General features: G+C 43.2%; 1 protein-coding gene across 1 annotated transcript; it reads left to right on the forward strand.

Annotated features, from left to right (window-relative positions):
- Window positions 1-8,919: 8,919 nt before the first annotated feature.
- On the forward strand, window positions 8,920-20,589 carry LOC101168676 (ADP-ribosyl cyclase/cyclic ADP-ribose hydrolase 1). Its single transcript, XM_004085330.4, has 8 exons — window positions 8,920-9,097; window positions 11,478-11,604; window positions 11,677-11,812; window positions 12,665-12,747; window positions 19,235-19,308; window positions 19,970-20,056; window positions 20,136-20,219; window positions 20,293-20,589. The coding sequence occupies exons 1-8, from the start codon at window positions 8,952-8,954 to the stop codon at window positions 20,348-20,350; spliced, it is 795 nt and encodes a 264-aa protein (XP_004085378.1). The 5' UTR covers window positions 8,920-8,951; the 3' UTR covers window positions 20,351-20,589.

The raw sequence follows: 20,589 nt of genomic DNA on the forward strand, positions 1-20,589 counted from the left end.
ACAGAAAACTTATCATTAAATCAGTGAAACAATAAGGATGGTATCTCAATTTTAGTTCCTTCTCATCAAAAATCTATTTAAAAAATATTATTTTTTGGACTTTTTAACATGTTTCCTTAAATTCACTTTTTAAAACTTTTTTAAATTTATTTTATTTTAAAAAATTATTAATTAATTAATCAATAAATTATTGTGGGATGTCATCAGAACCTAGAGATGGTTATTTTATGGAAATTTGGCGATTTTCACATTGTTACGGTTTACATTTCTTTGCTTTTATGTTTTTTTTCTCTTTTTGTTCTGAGTTTCAGTTTCCTGTTTTATTTTGAAAGGTTTCCTGTTTTGTCGTCGTACCGAGTTTTACTTTTGGTCCCCATCTGCCCTTATTGTTGTCACCCGTGTCTCGGTTGTTGGTCTGTATGCATTTAAGTCCTGTCTTTCCCTTCCTACTGTGCTGCTCCATAGTTCTGATGTTCCCAAATACTAGTGTCTTTCAAGTTTTCAACTTGTGACGCCTGCTCAGCAGTAGCAGTTATGTATTGTGGCGGCTGCTCTCTCATGTAGGTCAGGATGGAGCAGAACTCAGCCATACTAACTAGCAAGGTGCTAGTGCGTGTCGCCTAAACTGTTTTAGCAGGCTAAAAAGTGAGCTGACCCATACCCCTTACACCGCACGACCCCAGGCAGTTGTTGTTTCAGGAGGCACAAATAAAATGGCAGAGTCCAATGTCCTCAGATTAACCATTTATTAGGCCTTTTCAGAACTAAACAGAACAGACCAACATTGTAAATATCTTTACTGGAGATACCCAACTCACTCATGGTTTCAACAAAGCAAACAGAAAACTCCCATAATGCACTCCTGCCATGGGCAGGATAACCACATTGACAGGATCACTACACAGCCCCCCTCTCAGAGGGTTAAGTGTCCTCACAACCCTTAAATGTCATCAAGTTCAAAATCTTGTAAGTATACAGACTGGCGGCGAACACGCACTGGTCTTCCCTGTGGTGTGTCACCAGGACCAGGCCCAGCCCTGAGTTTGCTTCCACCGTTTTCTGCATCAATGCTGAGGGGCATGGGGCTTTCAACAACCCCGTCAGTCCGCTGCAGAGGGGCCATGGGTCTGTATGGTGCTAACCGGTCTTTATGGAGAACCACCTGCCGTCCACGACCTGGCAGGCGGACCCGGAACACCACATCAGAGATCTGGCCCATGATCTCCCCAGGTCCCTACCAGTGATGTGTCAATTTGGGGGAAAGCCCTCGTTTCCTCACTGGGCAGTATACCCAGACTTGGTCCCCAGGTGCAAGAGATGGTCCATGTGCCCTGGAATCATACGCACGCTTCTGACGAGCTCCAGCGTTCTGTAGAGTCTCTCACGCCATTCGATGCACCTCATCAAGCCGCCCTCTCAACCGCCGCAAACAATCCAGTTCAGGGCCACCCGCAATCTCAGGCTCGGGTGGAGGCCCAAACACCAACTCCACCGGTGTTCGTAGTTCCCTTCCAAACATTAGGGCCGCTGGAGTGCACCGAGTGGACTCCTGAAAATCAGTGCGGTAAGCCCACAACACAAGGGGCAAGTGCTGGTCCCAGTCTCTTTGGTGATGGCTGGTAAGAATCGCAAGTTGTGTGGCCAAAGTGCGGTTAAACCGCTCCACCAACCCATCGCTTTGGAAATGAAGAGGTGTGGTCCTAGTCATTTTAATCCCCAAGCGCTGGCACACTTCAGCAAACAGCCGACTCTCAAAGTTCCGTCCCTGATGACTGTGTATCTCTTCAGGAACTCCAAACCGGGAGAACATCTCATCCACCAACCTTTGTGCAGACGAGGTGGCACTCTGATCTGGGACCGCATACGCCTTTGGCCATTTAGTGAAGTAGTCCATGGTAAACCAGGAGATATCGGTTGCCAGTCTCAGTGGTAGGAAAAGGGCCTAAAATGTCTACACCAACCCTCTCCATTGGTGCTCCCACCAAGTACTGCTGTAGGGGCCCTCGGGAACGCTGGTTAGGTCCTTTCTGCGCAGTGCAGGTGTCGCAGCAGTGGACGAACAGTTCAGCATCTTGTCGACAACCTGGCCAGTAGAACCTTTGTCTGAGCCGTCGCACTGTTTTGTTGTTTCCAAAATGCCCTGCCCCAGCTGCACCATGAATCCAATGGAGGACCTCTTGGCGAAGGTTGCCGGGCACTAGGAGTTGAACACGGTCAACACCTGCACCTGGTGCCCGCCACCGCCTGTAGAGATTGTCTTTGTGAAGCTCCAGACTGCCCCACTGGGAGTGCAATACTTTCAGCTCTGGTCCTTGGAAAGACACAGCTTGCCAGTCTGGTCGCCTCAGGGCCTCTAGCCAACCCCTCACCTCGGCCAGCACCTGATCAGCCTTTTGTTCTATAGAAAATGGTTCCCTTTCAGGGATGGTGATAGCTGGATAGGCTGCGGCTGCCAAGGGTCCCAGTTCTCGTTCCTCTTTGCGAAGGCAATGGTGACACTCATCAGTGAAGCAGGGGCGCCTGGAGAGAGCATCAGCATTGCTGTGTTGATGTCTGGCCCTCGGGCTGTTTAAGCCATGCCAGCTTAAGCTGGCATGGTCAGTTCGAAGCCTGAACTTTGTGCCAAGGAGGTAAGGCCAAAAGTGCCTCACTGCCAAAATTATAGCCAGCAACTCCCGTCTGGTGACGCAGTAGTTTCTCTCAGGCCGACTTAAGCTGCAGCTGTAGTAGGCCACAACCCATTCACCAGGTTTCGTCCTGCTGGGAGAGTACGGCTCCTACCCCCACGTTGCTTGCATCAGTGTCCAAAGTGAACGGTTGACCAGGGTCAGGATAAGCCAGTACAGGAGCATCAGCAAGGGCAAACTGCGCACCCCTCAGACCATTCAAAACGCTTTCCTTTGTCTGTTAACCGGTGCAAGGGATTGGCAATGGTGACAAAATCCTTTACGAAGTGTCGGTAGTACGACGCCAAGCCAAGAAAGCTTCGTAACTCTGAGGTGTTTGATGGTGTGGGCCAATCCCTCACTGCGGCGACCTTAGCAGGGTCAGTTGCCACTCCACTCTCGCTGATGACATGCCCTAGGAACTGTGTTTGGCGGGCCAAAAGGGTGCACTTGGCTGGGTTTAATCGTAACCCTGCCTGGCGAATGGCTAGAAATACTTCACGCAGATTGTGGACCGCTTCTGTGAAGTTCTGGGCATGGACCAGCAAGTCATCCAGGTATACTAAGCAGCGTGTGCGGGGGATGTCTTTAAGAACCCGTTCCATGAGCCTCTCAAAAGTAGCCAGGGCGTTACACAGCCCAAATGGCATTACTTTAAACTGCCATAGTCCTTGGCCAATGGTAAATGCTGTTTTAGGCCGGGCCTCTGGCGCCAACTCCACCTGCCAGTACCCGCTGCGTAAATCCAATGAGCTGAACCAACATGAGGCAGTCACATAGTCCAGTGCGTCATTAATGTGGGGCAAGGGATATGAGTCTTTACGAGTCACTGCATTGAGGCGCTTGTAGTCCACACATGGACGCCATCCTCCGCCTTTCTTGGGCACCATGACCACTGGTGCAGCCCAGGGGCTGTCAGAAGGCTCGATAATGCCGTTAGCTGCCATGTCTTTGATCAGTTCTTCAGCCCCTTGGCGCTTTGCTAGCGGCAGACGGTGAGGGCTAAGGCGGATTGGATTAGCCTCACCAGTGTCAATGTGGTGCCGGACTAGACCTGTTCTAGTGCAGTCCTCTTCACAAGCAGCAAAGATGTCCCAAAACTCTTGGAGTAAGCACCCAAGCTGCTCCTTCTGTGTCCCACTAAGGTGAGTGTTGCTGCGATCCTCCATATCTTTAATCGCTGCAACTGTTTCAGGGGATGGAGCAGTAATTAGAGAAGGGTCAGGTGCAACAATTTGAACCCCATGGCTTCTTTGGTGTTTCTGTGGGCGCTGATGGTGACGCAGTTTTTGTGCAGGTTTGCTGTGTTGGGCTGCAGTGCTCTGTTGCTCTTCCTTGTGGTCTCTTCCGGATCGCAGTTGAATGACCTCAGTGTCTATGCAGAGTGAGGATTGTGGGACATCAACGCATGCCCCCCAGCGACCAAGGAGGTCAAGCCCTATAATGCAGTCATCTTGGATGTCAGCCAGCCAAAACTCATGTTATACGCTGGAGTGGTGCCTGCGGCTTAATTTCACTCAACACGGGAAACCTCACCCGGCCCGGACACGGAAAGGATTGACAGATTGATAGCTCGTTCTACACGCTGCATATTAGAAACTGTGAAAACTACCCTACCTTCCAAACAGCTCTTAAACAATGGCTGAAAACAAACCAGTCCTGCAGACATTAGTTATTGGTGTTTTTCTGTGACTTTCTTGGACTTTTTAGACTTGCTTTTTATTGTAATAACCTTTGTAAATATTTACCTCTAATATTGTGCTATTTTATTGTGTTGTAAATGTAATTGTTGAACTTTTTATCCTGCCCTAGGACAACGGATGAAATTTAGCTCCTGTGCTAACTCTGGCATATTTATGGTAAAGCAGCTGCTGAAACATTGTTTAATATGCATTGTCCTAATTCAAATAAATACATAAATAAAAAAATTAAATAAATGTTTAGACTTAATAGCCCCAACTGCCACCGACAACAATTTCTTCCCTGGCATGATGGTTCGCTCACCTGTCACTGTGAGCAGTGCAGTCTCAGTATGAACCCAACCCTCTGGGAGAGAGCCTGATGTCTCTGGCAACAGTCCCTTCTTCACAAGACAGATGGTGGACCCTGTGTCCACCAACGCACTGCACGGCTGGCCACCAATGGAACAGTCCAAATTTAATCCACGTGTTGGGCCACAGCGACCTACCATTGGAGTGATGGTTCCAAGGGGGGTTGTGGTTTGGGGTGAGGATCCCCTTACTGCCTCACCCCGTTGGTGTTTCCCTGAAGGGCCTGGGGTCTGGCTCTGGGACTGGGTGCTGGACAGTCTCTGGCTAAATGTCCTGGTTCTCCACAGCGGTGGCAGCAATTGGGCGGCATCCGGCGCCGTTGGGTTTGAACAGCTTGAGCTTGACTGAGCTCGTCCTGCGCAAAGTCCTCCAACTCATGGTCAGCAGCCCTCACCAGTGGGGATCGTCAGCTGACCCAGCACACAAAACGTCCTCCGCCTATTCAGCTCCTCTTAGCACCTCCCTCAGGCTGGTGGGAAAGGAGAGACGCACATGTTGGCGCAGATGGCCAAACTTTCTGTTTAGGGCCCCAGTAATGGCTTGTAGGTCACAACGTTCTTCTGCAGACAAGTCTACTAAGACCTGAAGTGCTGGACCCTCCAGAGCAAGGGCCAGGTGGATAGCCGTCTCCCTGCTGCTCCATCCATCATGCAAGGCAGCTAAATCCACTTGGGCAAGGAAAGGCTCAAGAGGAGTCAATTTCGCTAAATCTCAGTAGCTTTGCCGGGGTTTGAATAATGCTGCTCCTCAGCTCTGCAACCGGAGGGGTTGGAACAGTCATTGAGGTTTCTTGAGGTCCTGCTTGAGTCACCGGGTGTGTTAAGCGGGGAGCACTGGTACCATCCGGTTGACTGTGTACCGAGGCCTTTTGTCTTGTGCCTTGTCACAGGCATTCCCGAAGCAAGCTGTTCTCCAGGGTAAGTCACTCTATATCACTAGCTATCTGCTCCATCATTGCGTCTTTCTGACAGCAGTAGGATTCCACTTCTGACACCAATGTGGCGGCTGCTCTCTCATGTAGGTCAGGATGGAGCAGAACTCAGCTATGCTAACTAGCAAGGTGCTAGTACCTGTCGCCTAAACTGTTTTAGCAGGCTAAAAAGTGAGCTGACCCGTGCCCCTTACACCGCACGACCCCAGGCAGTTGTTGTTTCAGGAGGCACAAATAAAATGTCACGGTGAGGAGGCTCGAAAGCCGGTAGGACCCAGAATGCAGAGGCAGGAGGCACAAAGTTCCGGAGCAAGGGGGTTTAATGGCCAACAAACAAAAAGCGCTGCAGAGCAGGATGACAAAGGAAACAAAAACTTACTTGGCGTGGCATGAAACATGGACGAGGAACATGGCATGAACACCATAACAGGGGTAACTAATGGACCAACACAGGAGGAAGGCAGAGACAAGACTTATATAAAGACAGGGCAGACAAGACACAGGTGGACACGATCAGGGCTGATGGGGACCAAAGGAAGTAAAACTCAAGAAAACAGACAAGACAGGAGACTTTCAAAATAAAACAGGAAACAGAAACAAGACAGAACAAGGACCAAAAACAAGACAACAAGTTCAAATCATGACATAAAATGGCAGAGTCCAATGTCCTCAGATTAACCATTTATTAGGCCTTTTCAGAACTTAACAGAACAGACCAACATTGTAAATGTCTTTACTGGAGATACCCAACTCACTCATGGTTTCAACAAAGCAAACAGAAAACTCCCATAATGCACTCCTGCCATGGGCAGGATAGCCACATTGACAGGATCACTGCAGTATTTTAGTTTTAGTATTAAAGACTTTGTTCTCCTGGAACCTCCTGCCTCCTCCTCTCTGCACCTGGGTACTCCCTCAATCCCTACCATCGTGACACACTTTTCCTCACAATAACGGAAAAAGATACTTTTGTTCGAGTAATTTTTATAAAATTTAACACACATCCACATTACAATATTTTTGTCATTTTCTGTGTTTGATCCATCATTTTCACCACAAACTGGGAGGATTCCACCTTAATCTTTCATTCAAATCGGCTTTTATTTAAACTTTTCACACGTTCTGCTGCATCTCAAAGAGCTGCTTGAATTAGACACCTTCAGTCACGCCAAACCTGAACACTCGAACCAAATTCCAGAAGACTGCAGGAGAAATCAAGTCAGATGTGCTCCAGGAATGTGCAAAGTCTGCAGGAACACCATGTATTTACCAGAGAATCTAAATGTTTGTCAGGCTGAGCTTGACGACTAGGAAGAAGCTCTGAGTATTCCCACCTAATCCCATGAAAAAGAAATCTGGTTTAACCCTTGTGCTATCTTAGATGACCCTTCCCTTACATTGACGTGTTCTCCCTACCATGACAAAGGTGGATAAAGGTGGAAAGATTTCATGTAATCCATGGACACCAGTGAAGATCACAAATCATTGAAGAACAAAGGTTCAGAGCACTGTCTAGTGGGTCTAGATGACCCAACTCCCAATGTTAAAGTGACTAGGATAGCACAAGGGTTACAGTTAAAAAATGACTTAAAAAAATAACTTTTGTTTTAATTGCTCTCTAAATTTCCCTTTTTGTTTAATAGGGAAAAGTTCTGAAATGACATAGATAATCAAGTGTTGGAGTGAGTATGATCTGCTGAGAACAGATTAGCAGCCAAGACAAGAATAAGCTGCAGAAATGTGTTGTTGACAGCATACAAACTCATGTGTCTGCATGGGAAAAAACCAGATTGCACCACTTCAACTGAAGTTGGGCCGTCAGCAAGTCATGGTTTCACATATTGAACCTGATGCCTGAAGCAATAAGCATTGGAATGTGCAAATTTAAAAAGAAAATGCTTTAAAAAATGTTTTAAAACAAACAACACCACAGTTTAAAAATTCCACACGATACAGATTACTTTTTGGATAAAATAATAGTAATAACAAATATTTCTTATTGGTGAATTTTTATTCTCAAATATACTGTTTGTCATCCTACAAAAAATATCATCAAATTGGCCAGAGAACAAATTTAATGTGCAAGGTTAAAAATACAAAAGTGTTCTTTCTAAAATCATCTTTCCGCACCTCGTTGTTGCTATGGGTAACAAGAACATCCCATCTCCTCTGGTCACGTGACTAATGGGAGCCCATTCATGTGTTGTGGGCTGGAAGGAGTTTGGACACAAAAGACTGGAGTAACTCACCTGATAACCAAAAATATCTAAAAATGACTTTTATTTTTTCATTTATTAATTAGTATTCAGTGCTTCAACAGAGTAGTTGGTAACAAAATTGGTGATGGTGGTATGGAACCATCACTAGATTGTAGAGGTGAAGATTCTCTCAGATGAGGACAAACTAGAAAAGGGAGAAGTTGACCCGCACCATTACACTAACTCCTTCCAAACCTGACAGCTACTTTTACACGTTTTCCCATATTTATTTTGAATTTACAAACCAATAATTTCTGAGTTTTTGCATTTCATAAACTAATTTGTTCGTTAATGACTCACTCCGATAAAAATTTTTTGTTTTTGGTGGTTTAAATTTCTTCATGTGGCCTTATTTTTTATGTAGGAGGGCATATATTAAGAAAATTAAGCTAAAACTGTCCTGAAAAAGATGGTATTCGTGATGTAGTACCTGTGCTGGGTGGGCCACAAGCTCCCTGCTCAGCGATGGGGAGGGGAAGGAGGGCAGGGCGGCTCCGTTCTCACAGTCCCGTCAATTCAGAGGTGCGTTTCTAATGAACTCCTGCCACTCTGCAGAAACTATGTCAGATTTTTTTTTTAAATTTTGGATGAAAACTGCATAATCATAATAAAAGACCACTGAGAACGATTTGGAAATGGATCAAAGTGGATCTGTAAGACGTGGAAGTTTAACTAGCCTTCAGACAATCTAGAAACTGTTAATAAAGTTCATTATTTCAGTTATTCTGCAAATGTTATAACAGAAAGTAGAAAAAGCAAACGTGCAGTTCAAATCTTGACATCAATAAAGATAACACATTATAACCTACATTTCATCTTTATTGCAAATATCCAAATGTGAAACTTTTTATCTGGGATAATAAACCTTGAGCTTTAAAATCAGAACAATACTTTAGGGGAGTGATAATAATTCCAAAGGTTAAAAGAAAAAAAAAACTGGAAGGAATACTGTGAACTTGTTTCAGTTTGCCTCCCATGTCCACATAATCAAACTATAAAACTGCACCTTCAGCGCCGCCCTTCATTAACAGTGCGAGCATCTGGCATGAGGCGCATGGTCGTTTTTGTGGTGGTGGGGGTGGTGGTGGTGTCTGTTGCTCTGGGACTGGGTCTGGGTCTGGGACTGACCATCGGCAGACGTTCTGGAGGAATAAAAGACACTTTCCTGAAAAGATGCCAAAAGTTCAAGGAGTAAGTGTTGAAAGCTTCTGTGCAGTCAGTTTGGGTTTGAATCCATTTGTTCAATCATTAACAGTCTGTCTCTGAGTTAATACTTATTTACACAAAAACCATGCGATGTAAACAGATACAGACAAATATAAGAAAGGTTTAATGAATTCAAATTAAACTAACAGTGTAGATGTGAACTTTTGGATAAAAATGGATCTTTGACCTGGATAGAAATAAACAGTTTCAGGCTTTCTGGAAGTCTGTTCCAGATCTGTGGAGTATAGAAGCTAAATGCATCTTCTATATGGTTTGGACTCTAGGAACCGGCACCAGAACTTGAAAGTCTGGCAGCCAGTGGAAATACCCCAGAACTGGACCGATTTGGTCTTTGTTAGAACCCGAGCAGAAAGACCTCTGAATAAACTGCAGGTTCCTGATTGCTTATTTTGGAAGTTGACTAAAGATGAACGTGTGAATGAATTTTTCCAGGTCCTGTTTAGACAATAGATCCTTAACTCTATTGTAATAAGATGATCACTCCAATGAAAGTGTTGTTTTTAACTTGTTCTTGTGGCATTTTTCTTATGATGGAGGACATTTTATATTAGCTGCCTTTGCAGTTAACTTCTTTTAATGATATTTCTTATCATTTTTATGCTGATGATATTCAGCTTTATGTGTCTTTTAAACCCCAGGATGTTTATAAAATACAGATTTTATGCAGGTGTCTGGATCCAGCCAAGAGTTGGATGAATAACAGCCAAAACTGAGGTCCTAGTCTGTGCTCCTGACAGTTCCCTCCCCCAGATAGTTCAGTGGTTTGGTTCACTTGCTTCCTTTATCTGTCAGGAACCTTGGCAAGGCAAGGCAAGGCAAGTTTATTTGTATAGCACAATTCGTACACAAAGTAATTCAAGGTGCTTCACAAAACAGAAAAATGCATTAAAATCACAATAAATCATAGAAATAATCAACATAAAATTTACTTTAAAAGAAAAGGAAAAAAAAAAAAAAGATTTAAAAAGAAAGGAAGGAAAGAAAGGTGCAGATAGGACCTTTCAGTCATATACACGGCTAAACAGAAATGTTTTAAGTCTAGATTTGAACATGAACACAGAAGAGGCCTGTCTTACGCCTTCAGGGAGGCTGTTCCAGATTTTAGCTGCAGAATATTGGCGTGACTCTAGACCCGGTTTATCCCTTGATTCTCATGTTGGGTCACTTTGTTTGCTCTTTTTTTTATCATCCAAAAAACATTGCAAAACTGAGTCCAATTGTGTCACGTTCTGAGATGGAGATGCTCATCCACGCTTTTATATCTTCTCGTCTTGATTACTGCAACTCCATGTTCACGTGTTTGAGCAAAAATTCTCTGGAATGGCTTCCAGGTTGTCCAGTTGCTGCAAGGCTTTTAACCAATTCATTCAAGTTTTCACACATCACCCCTTCATTAATCCAGCTGCACTGGCTCCCTATCAGCTACCGAGTGCATTTTAAAATCTAGTTTTAACATACACAGCTCTTAGCCAAGCACCGGTCTACAGAAAAGACCTTTTGCAGCCGTACACTCCCAGCAGTTCCCTGAGGTCATGTGACCAGGGTCTGCTGGTTAGTAAGAGAACCCGGTTAAAGACTAAATGTGACAGAGTCTTAGCAGCAATGGTTACATGATCCTCTGATCTGCAAACTCAGTGTTTTCTTTTAAAAAGCATCTAAAAACCTATTTTTTTAAAATTGGTTTTTTAATTTTTTTTTTATATTCTGTGTTTTACCGTGTTTTATCGTGTTTTACTGTGAAGCACTTTGTGATTTTTATTTTGAAAAGCACTATACAAATAAGGTTTATTATTATTATTATTACAACATCCCATACTGCAGCAGCCAGAGAGCTTTAGCAGCAGGACGGAGAGCGCATTGGGATGTGAATGAACCCAGACATGGAGACCTGATTACCGATGCTTTTGCAGAGCTTTTTAAAAGAAATAAATCCAATCTCTAAACATCCTCTGTGTCTTCCATGCATTGTTTAGAGATATGCACAGACAGAAATGTGAAGGCATCTGCTGTTAATCCAAGTGTTGCTAACATCGGTGTTTTTGAATGACTTATCACATGAATTATAATTTCGTTCCCGAAGTTAGTTATAGCTAATTCCACAGATTTGCAACGCTTCGACATGTCACACTAAGTCTCTTCCAACTGTAGGTTCATGTGCTACAAAGAGCAACAAAAGAAAAAGAGGAAGTCCCTCCCTGCTAGTCCAGTGTGAACATATTATGCCAAACGCTTGTTCAAGAACTCGCATTTTACGCTCACGCACTCAGTGTGAACCTAACTTTAGAAATAAAAGTCACAACGGACTGACCTTAAATACTGTTTTTTTGTTTTTTTTGTTTTGCAGTTTAAACTGCCAGAATGTGTGGGATGCATTTCAGCGAGCCTATATCAACCGAGACCCCTGCACCGTTACCACGGACGCCTATGACCCTTTCATCGAGGCCGTGTCCTTCAAACCTCAATGCAACAGAGTAAACAGCCACACTGCGTTTGTCTGAACCGGTGTCACAGCGAGGCGTCAAATCTCTCTGTTTGGGGATTAGGTGCTGTTCTGGAGCAAAACAAAGGAGGTGGCCCACTCCTTTACCCAGAAACGAGACTGCCTTGTGACCTTGGAGGACACGCCGTTGGGGGCCATGGTGGACGGCCTGACCTGGTGCGGGAAGAAGGGCAGCAACGGTGAGACCTGAACTGTTCCAGGTTTTTTTAAACATTTTTTTAATTATCTTTTCACTGGAAACGTGTTTCACAATAAACCAGATGAATCAGTAACAGTCACATTTAATATCAGTTTAGCCAAACTATAGGGAAATTTATCAAATTTATCAAACTGCAGAACAAAGAGCAAGACGCAGAAAAATCCCTCATGAGAGATTTTGTCTGGTTCCAGCCTGATACCTGTCAGTTTATGTAACCCTTGTGCTATCCTAGGCACTTTAACATTGGGAGTTGGGTCATCTAGACCCACTAGACAGTACTCTGAACCTTTTTTCTTCAATGATTTGTGATCTTCACTGGTTAGTTGGAGGTACATGTGCAAAATGTTTTTAACCCGATCAAAGATGGGATCAGGCTTGAACTGAGTACATGGGATCTGAAAAACGTTTATAACAAACCTTCACATCCGCCACACATTCAATCCAAATAAATTTCAATTTATTTGTTTGAAGGATAAGCCCCTTGAGATGTGTCATCTCGTTTTCAAAGGGGTCCTCAAATCATTCGTTCTGTTGTAAACAAACCTGGCTGCTGCTAGCATGTTGCTAGATCAAATTCAGAGGGGCTCCGACTTCCATAAAGTCTGAAACTACTGATTTATGATCCGGATAGAGTTTTTAGCGTCTCTGCAGTTCTGTTCAATGTAGTTTAAGGTTCAAATGTCTCTAATAGGATGTAAAGTAGCTCCATAACTTGTGGGTTACCTCTGGATTGTGTTCTTTCATGCAGTGTGATCATGGGAGGCCGTTTCCCTTTACGCTAAGAAGCTCGGCCTGAATCCTGACAACTGTTTCTTTTTTTTTCCTGCGACAGAAACTTTCTCCTCCGGCTGCCCGGAATACTCAGCCTGCGAGAACAACCCCATGCGCTCTTATTGGAATCGAGCTTCAGCTGCTGTGAGTCAAAAATTGACTTTTGCTTTTAAAAAATTCAACAAAGGAGGCGTTAAAAGGAATTGCTGCTTGAACCATCGGGTGCAGAAAAAGCCTTACCAGCTGGGATGAAGAGGAGAAAACAAAATAAGGATGCACTGCCTGTTTTCTTCATCAATGAGGCTTTGTGTCCTTGGAGCCACGTTGCTCTGCATTCTCCTGAGCTGCAGCCCACACTGTCCAAGAGGCTTCGCTCTGGTTTAGATGGACGGGGCTTCAAGGTTTTATTTGTACTTCATGCAGTTTTATTAAAGTTCTAAAGATAATTTCCCTCAAACCTGCATTAAAATTCCTTTTATGGTTTGTTTTTAGTCACATCCTAAATTACATCTCAACACATTCTCCTAAACTTTAAGAAAAAATCACAATAAATGAAGAACCAGAAGTTCTGGGGCCTCATTTATAAACGTTGCGTACGCACAAAAGAAGGCGTACGCCACTCTCTACGCAATAGTTGAGATTTATAAAAAGCAAACTTGACGGGAAAATGTGCGGTCCTCCACGCAAGCTCTGACCCAGGCGTACGCACAAAAACGGATGAAATGAGAAACGGCGACACCGTCGGCAGATGGTAGAAACACGTGAAAGTGAAAGTGACAATCCTGCCTCTCATAAATAACATGAAGACTTCACAAAGCAAGTCTCAAAATTGACAGCCTACACGAACACCCATTTGATCGATCAGCAGTGAAACAAACAAAAAAGATCAAACGAAAATTACAAAAGAAATTCAAATGAACACATATTTGCAGAAAGAAAAGTGAAATATGTTCTGCAATATTGGCACGTTGTGCAATTCATCCTCATAAATAATATAGTTAACAGAACGAAATAATGTACAAAACTGATATTCTCGTCAATGTGTCCATCTGGCGGAGCAGATATAGGTGCGGGCGTGCGGAGGGACAGATGTACTAATTGTCCACTGGGGAAATTTGTCTTCATATTAAAACATTTCTTCATAAGCTATGGAATTATGGTATTCATGCATATGCCTTTAGTTAGTTTTATTTTTGAAAAAAACATTGTATGGCGTATGTCTCGACCATTCAGAAAGCAACAAGAAATTACATTTGCGCTGAACAATTTCCCATTTCCACGTCGATTATTACCGATATCTGTAGCTTGTCAGATGTAATTAAATGGATGGAAATAGAATGCCCCATCACAATGCGTAATGACGCACAATGGCTGATCTTGCGCTCTTAATAGAAGATGTGGCAAATGGAAGAATTCGGAGTGAACGCATCTTTAGACAGCAACAAGACTTGCTGGCAAACGAGGACGAGTGGCTTATGAGCCGATCCGACTTCCTCCAGCCGTCCTGTTGGACCTCTGCGGGCTTTTGGGCCCGGCGTTACAGTGGAGCACTCGGAGGAACCACGCGTGTCACCCGGTGCATCTGGCGCTCCGGTCCCCCCGGCGCATGCATCTAGCGCTCCGGGCGTGTCACGAAGCCGCAAAAAGCTGCGCTGCATTTAGAATCGGTTGTGATTTATTAAGGGAAAGATGCGTAGGATGTGCGTGCGCACGGTTTTATAAATCCGAATATTTCTTTGCGTACGCACGTCCTATGTTTCATCCGTACGCCACTTCTGACGCAAATCCTACGCAAAGTTTTATAAATGAGGCCCCTGGTTTTGTGAGATTTCCTATCGATTTGGGCCTAAAAAATACACCTTAAAATTTTAATTTTGGAAAAAAAAAGGTATTTTAATTTCACAACATGTCCATTGTAGAGGACAACAGGATATTTCTGTGAAAATAGAACTCAATTTGGAAAATCAGAAAAAAGGAGCAGATTAAATCTATAGAATGATATTTACCCGAAAAACATTAAATTTTATTCTAAAAAACTAAAATTCTATATCACTTTTTTGTTAGTTGTTGGACCATCTGCTACAGAGGAAGATCGACCGGTAAATTGAGAGCTTTGCTTTTTGGCTCAGCTCTTTCTTCACCACAACGGACCGGTACAGCAACCGCATAACTACGGACGTCGCTCCGATCTGCCTGTCAATCTCACGCTCCGGTCATCCCTCACTCATGAACAAGATATTTAAACTCTTCCACCTGGGGCAAGGACACTCCACCCACCTAGAGATGGCAAACTACCTTTCTCCGGTCGAGAACCATGGCCTCAGATTTAGCGGTGCTGACCCTCATCCCAGCCGCTTCACGCTCGGCTGCAAACTGCCCCAATGCACGCTGGAGGTCCCGGCTCGATGAAGCCAACAGGACAACATCATCTGCAAAGAGCAGAGATGAAATCCTGTGGTCCCCAAACCAGACCCCCTCCAGCCCCTGGCTGCGCCTAGATATTCTCTCCATAAAAACTATGAACTGGTACTAAAGGGCAGCCCTGCCGGAGCCCTACATGCAGCAGGAACAGGTCTGACTCACAGCCAGCTATGCGAACCAAGCTTTTGCTCTGGTCATGCAGAGACCGGACAGCCCTAAGTAAGGCTCCCCGGACCCCATACTCCTAGAGCACCCTCCACAGGAAACCAAGTGGGACGCGGTTGAACGCCTTCTCCAAATCCACAAAACACATCTGGACTGGATGAGCAAACTCCCACAAACCCTCCAGCACCCCAAAGAGGGTGTAAAGGTGGTCCGCTTTTCCACGACCAGAATGGAAACCGAATTGTTGTTCCTGAATCTGAGGTTCGACTATCGGACGGACTCTCTTCTCCAGTACCCTGGCATAGACTTTCCCGGGGAGGGTGAGGAGTGTGATTCCCTGGTAGTTGGAACACAACTAGAACAAAAACAGATCTTCGTAAATGTTGTTATTAATGTACTGTGAAAAGTACGGGATTGGACTCCAGTATTCACAAACTTTTGGGGTCATCTCAATAGGCAGGCCGCCCTGGTAGCACAGTTGAAAACACGTGATGATGGTTGTTTAAAAAGCACAAAAAATCAAGTTAATAAAAAAGCAACAGTTTTTTTTTTTTCATTTAAACATAGTACAAATACTATAGTGTTCTAACATGGTCATAAAATGTAAGACATTAGCCTGAAACGAAATAAAACATAGAGCACGACGACTTTACTGCTCTTTCTTTGACTCATCATCTTCTTCATCTTCCTCATCACCTATCACAGACTAAATCTCATCCTCCTCATCCTTTTCATCATCCGAAAGCTCCAAATCTGAATCTCCCTCAATGATCTGGTATAGAATCCTCCATGCTTCACTTTTTTCTCCAAAAATAATGTGCAGCCATTAAATACATTAAAATGGTCCTGGTGTCCTCTACAGTTGACATTCATTAAATGCCTGCAATTTTAAAACAGAAAAAAGGAAACTGTTTTCAGATCTAAAAATAATGTTCCTAACATGTTTATGACTAAGAATATATAAAATAATCAAGGTAAAAAAAGCAATAGATACAGAATATTTGAGTTACCTGTCACCTTTCCATAAATTGAGGTTGCTGGTATAGCAACCATCTTGGTAGGGGAAAAAGGTATCTCTTAATTCCTTAGGAAAATAAAGGTAAATAAAATGTCCATTATAATGGACATAGATGAGTGGGCCATGTCTCAGGAACATACTAAATGAATTAATGAAATGAATGAAATTAATGAATCAGGAAAATAAATAATAACAATTTTTTTTATCATTATTTTGTGGCTTCTTCATGAACATTTTGTTTCAGCCATGAAGAGGAATTTTTGTAATTTCTTTGGAATAAAAAATGTCATCCACACAAACAACTTATAATTTATTGAAACAAAATAAATACAAATATCCAAATCCAAATATACATTATATATATATATATATTAAAAAAAACGCCCCTCTCACCCTCTGCGGGTGGTTTCTCCTCCAAGCTCGGGTCCTCTACCAGAGGCTTGGGAGCTTGAGGGTCCTGCAGTATCTTAGCTGTTCCTAGCACTTCGCTTTTCTGGACTGAGAGGTCTGAGGTCTTTCCAGGTATCTGTTGTAGCCACTCCTCCAGCTTGGGGGTTACTGCCCCGAGTGCTCCAATTACCACAGGCACCACTGTCACCTTCACTTTCCAGGCTTTCTCCAGTTCTTCTCTGAGTCCCTGGTATTTCTCCAGTTTCTCATGTTCCTTCTTCCTGATGTTCCCATCGCTTGGCACTGCCACATCCACCACAACGGCTTTCCTCTGTTCTTTGTCCACCGCTACAATGTCTGGTTGGTTCTCCATCACCATCCTATCAGTCTGGATCTGGAAGTCCCACCGGATCTTTGCCCTCTCATTCTCTACCACCTTCGGAGGTGTTTCCCATTTTGACCTTGGGGTTTCCAGTTCATATTCTGCACACATGTTCCTGTATATTATTCCAGCCACTTGATTGTGGCGCCCCATGTATGCTTTCCCTGCCAGCATCTTACACCCTGCAGTTATGTGCTGGATTGTTTCAGGTGCCTCTTTGCACAGCCTACACCTTGGGTCTTGTCTGGTGTGGTAGATCTACACCATGGGTCTTGTCTGGTGTGGTAGATCTGAGCCTCTATTGCTCTGGTGCTCAGGGCTTCTTCCTGAGCTGCCAGGATGAGCGCTTCAGTGCTGTCCTGTAGGCCAGCCCTTTCTAGCCATTGGTAGGACTTGTTGATATCAGCCACTTCAGTTATGGTCCAGTGATGCATCCCATGCAGGGGTTTGTCCTCCCATGAGGATCTGTCCTCCAGCACTGCATCCTCTGCTCTCCATTGCCTGAGACATTCACTGAGCACATTGTCAATTGGGGCCTTGAGCTTGATGTACTCATGTATCTTGGATGGTTCATCCTGGATAGTGGCTTTGAGTCATAGGCTTTATTGTAATCAATCCAGACTTTGCACAGGTTGAGCGACTGTTTTGTCAACCAGGAGTTGGTGTTTGGCTCCTCTGGAATCTCTACCAAAGCCCTTCTGTGTGTTACTCATGTATTGATCCATGCGCCTATTTATCTTGGTTGCAATGATGCCAGACAAGAGCTTCCATGTTGTGGAGAGACAGGTTATTGGCCGATAGTTGGATGGGACTGCACCCTTTGAGGGATCCTTCTGGATCAGGATCGTTCGCCCTTCCGTTAGCCATTCGGGGTGAGTCCCATGTCTTAGCAGCTGGTTCATTTGTGCTGCCAGGTGCTCGTGGAGTGCGGTGAGTTTCTTTAGCCAGTAAGCATGTATCATGTCAGGGCCCGGTGCTGTCCAGTTCTTCATACCCGAGACTCTTTTTTGGATGTCTGCCACTGTGCTATGTTCATTTCTCAGAGAGATTAGCCACTGGGCATTGCTGTTATGTGCTGTCTCTTTCTCCCATATACTTTTCCAGTACTGTTCAGTTTCTAGCCTTGGTGGGTCTGATCGGCTGTTTTGACCCTGCCACTGACCTTACACTTTCACAGGTTGAGTTGCGAACAGCCTGTTTATCCGTCTGGCTTCATTGTCTCTTGTGTACCTCTTTAGGCGGCTGCTCAAGGCTAAGGGCCTTTGTTTGGCAGTTTCCAGTGCTTCAGGTATGGGCATCTGGCTGTATCTCTTAGGTACTTGCTTTCTCATTGTACCTCTATAACCCTCTGTAGGCTTACTCACATCCTTCCGAGTTGCCTTGATTTTGGCCTCTTACCGTTGCTTCCATGGTGGGTATTGTTTTCTCCCATTGTTGCTCTTATATCCAAGCATCTCAAGGATCACTGATAATATTTATATATAATTTTTTAAATGATCACAAAATACCACTAGATGGCAGCACAAGTATTTTTTCAAACATTGTTAAATAGATAATTTTGTTAAATTAGTATTCTGTATTTATCTGAACATCTTTTTAGGTCCCTTTAGCCCCTCCCACACACATTAAGATCAAATAGCTGTTAAATAATTAAAACAATATATATGTAAAGTTCTAATAAGATGATAAAATAGCCCTGTTTTTAATTTAAAAAAAAATAATCGGGTGACCAAAATCAAACACAAGAACCTTTTTTATTTGTATGGAGTAATAAAAGATCCTTTTAAAATTCACACATGCTTGAAATTGGAAGGTAACCTGATTATTAGCATGAAGCAAAAGGATTACACTAATGAATGAAAAATAACACATTTATGATGAAACATTTATGTGCCAATGCAGATTGTTTCTGTGCCAAATCCCCCCAGAATCCTTTCTCCTGACTTACAAAAAAAAAAGTGTCAGAAAGACTGAAAAACTACAAGTGAAATATTTATTTTTACTTGAGTATTTTATGGCTTTTATTGTTTATCATTTGTACATTTTTATATTTAAATTTGTACAGTTTCTTCTTAAACTGTTGTGTCCACAAACTTCTGTTCCTCTTTTGGTTGTCGTTTTTAGTCTGTTGTATTTCATGAATTCTTTTTGTTTTATATCATGTCGATTGATTGATTGATTGATTGATTGATTGATTGATTGATTGATTGATTGATTGATTGATTGATTGATTGATTGATTGATTGTGCTTGCAGCTTGCAGATGCTGCCTGTGGCGACGTCTCGGTGATGCTGAGTGGATCTATTCAGACGCCATTCGATCCTGAAAGGTTCACTCCGTTTTCTCTTTTTGTCTCTAATACCTGCTTAAAGGACAATAAGTCAAGGAGCCCCGCCCCCCTACAGTGGATGTGAAAACGCAAAGGCAATCCCTGTTTGCATTTTCGCTTCAATTAAGTGACAGAATAAGTAGTGTGGAAGAATAAAATGAAAATGGATTGCTTTTTCATTTTTTAAGTTTGAGTCAATAAATGCAGCTTCATTTTGAAAATGAAAAAGCATTTCTGGTTTTGACTTTCATTTTTAATTATGCTACACAAATGCTTCCATATTTTTATTTTTATGTTTTTGCATATTTTTTAAAAACAATTGACAGAAAAATAGCACAGAAAACCACTGAATATCTCAAAATAAACCAAAAATGTCATCTGTTCCTCTTTTACTTCTAAGTTTCTATGCAGCACACAACCAACTGAAAATTAAAAGCCTGTTTGTGTAATGAAGCAAATTTATTACCAAGGTAATCCCTTTCAAATTTAAAAAACTCCTTAACCACACTGAGAGTATTAAACTCCTGTAGGTCACTTGTTGTATTCTTGAAAGGATTAAAAGCTTTATTTAGAAATTATGTTTATTTTCTTCTTCAGTGACAATTCTGTTTGAAAAGTGTTGAAAGCCCTTTTCATTTCTAAAGTCATTTTTGTTTTGCAGTATTTTTGCGACCATCGAGGTGACAAGGTTGCATTCTCCCAGAGTGAGACGCTTGAACGTTGTTCTGGTCATGGAGAAGAACGCAGTGTAAGGCTTGACAGGAACACGCGTGTGTTTTAGATTCACTGAAAACTTCATGTGAGGTTCTCTGTCGCTCGTGTTTCAGGACAAACTGCGAAAACAAATCTTTGAAGAACCTGCAGAACGTTCTGGATGCTGGAATCGGTTACGGCTGCAAAGAAGTGACCCGGTGAGGTCCCTGAGTGTTGAAGGAGGTCGTCTCCGGTGCGGTTCTGTCCTCTCATCCTCTGTTTCTCATGCAGAGACCAGATCGACAAGTGCAGCTCAGACCCAGAGATCGCCTGTGGAGCATGCTGGTGAGGATTTTGGACCAGAAGATAGAAACAGACTCCTCCTCCTTTTTCCAGAGCACAATTTTTAACCTCAATGTTTTTACTTGTGGGCATTTGATTTTAAACTTTCTGTCTTGTAAAAATGAAAAAAAATGAAAGGGAACCTTAAAATGTTCATTTTATATTCATGTTTTTTTAATGTTTCACAGTTGATGTTCATTATCGGGCTGCTGACAGATTAAAATGTTTTTTAATAAATAATTGTCT

Source organism: Oryzias latipes, chromosome 20, assembly GCF_002234675.1.
Source record: "Oryzias latipes chromosome 20, ASM223467v1".
Classification (NCBI taxonomy): Eukaryota; Metazoa; Chordata; class Actinopteri; order Beloniformes; family Adrianichthyidae; genus Oryzias; species Oryzias latipes.

Excerpts from the sequence above, each read along its gene's own strand:
- LOC101168676 (XM_004085330.4), top strand. The coding sequence starts at position 8,952 with ATGAGGCGCATGGTCGTTTTTGTGGTGGTGGGGGTGGTGGTGGTGTCT. Across the intron at positions 9,098-11,477 it reads AGATGCCAAAAGTTCAAGGA|TTTAAACTGCCAGAATGTGT; the intron begins GTAAGTGTTGAA and ends TTTGTTTTGCAG. Across the intron at positions 11,813-12,664 it reads CGGGAAGAAGGGCAGCAACG|AAACTTTCTCCTCCGGCTGC; the intron begins GTGAGACCTGAA and ends TTCCTGCGACAG.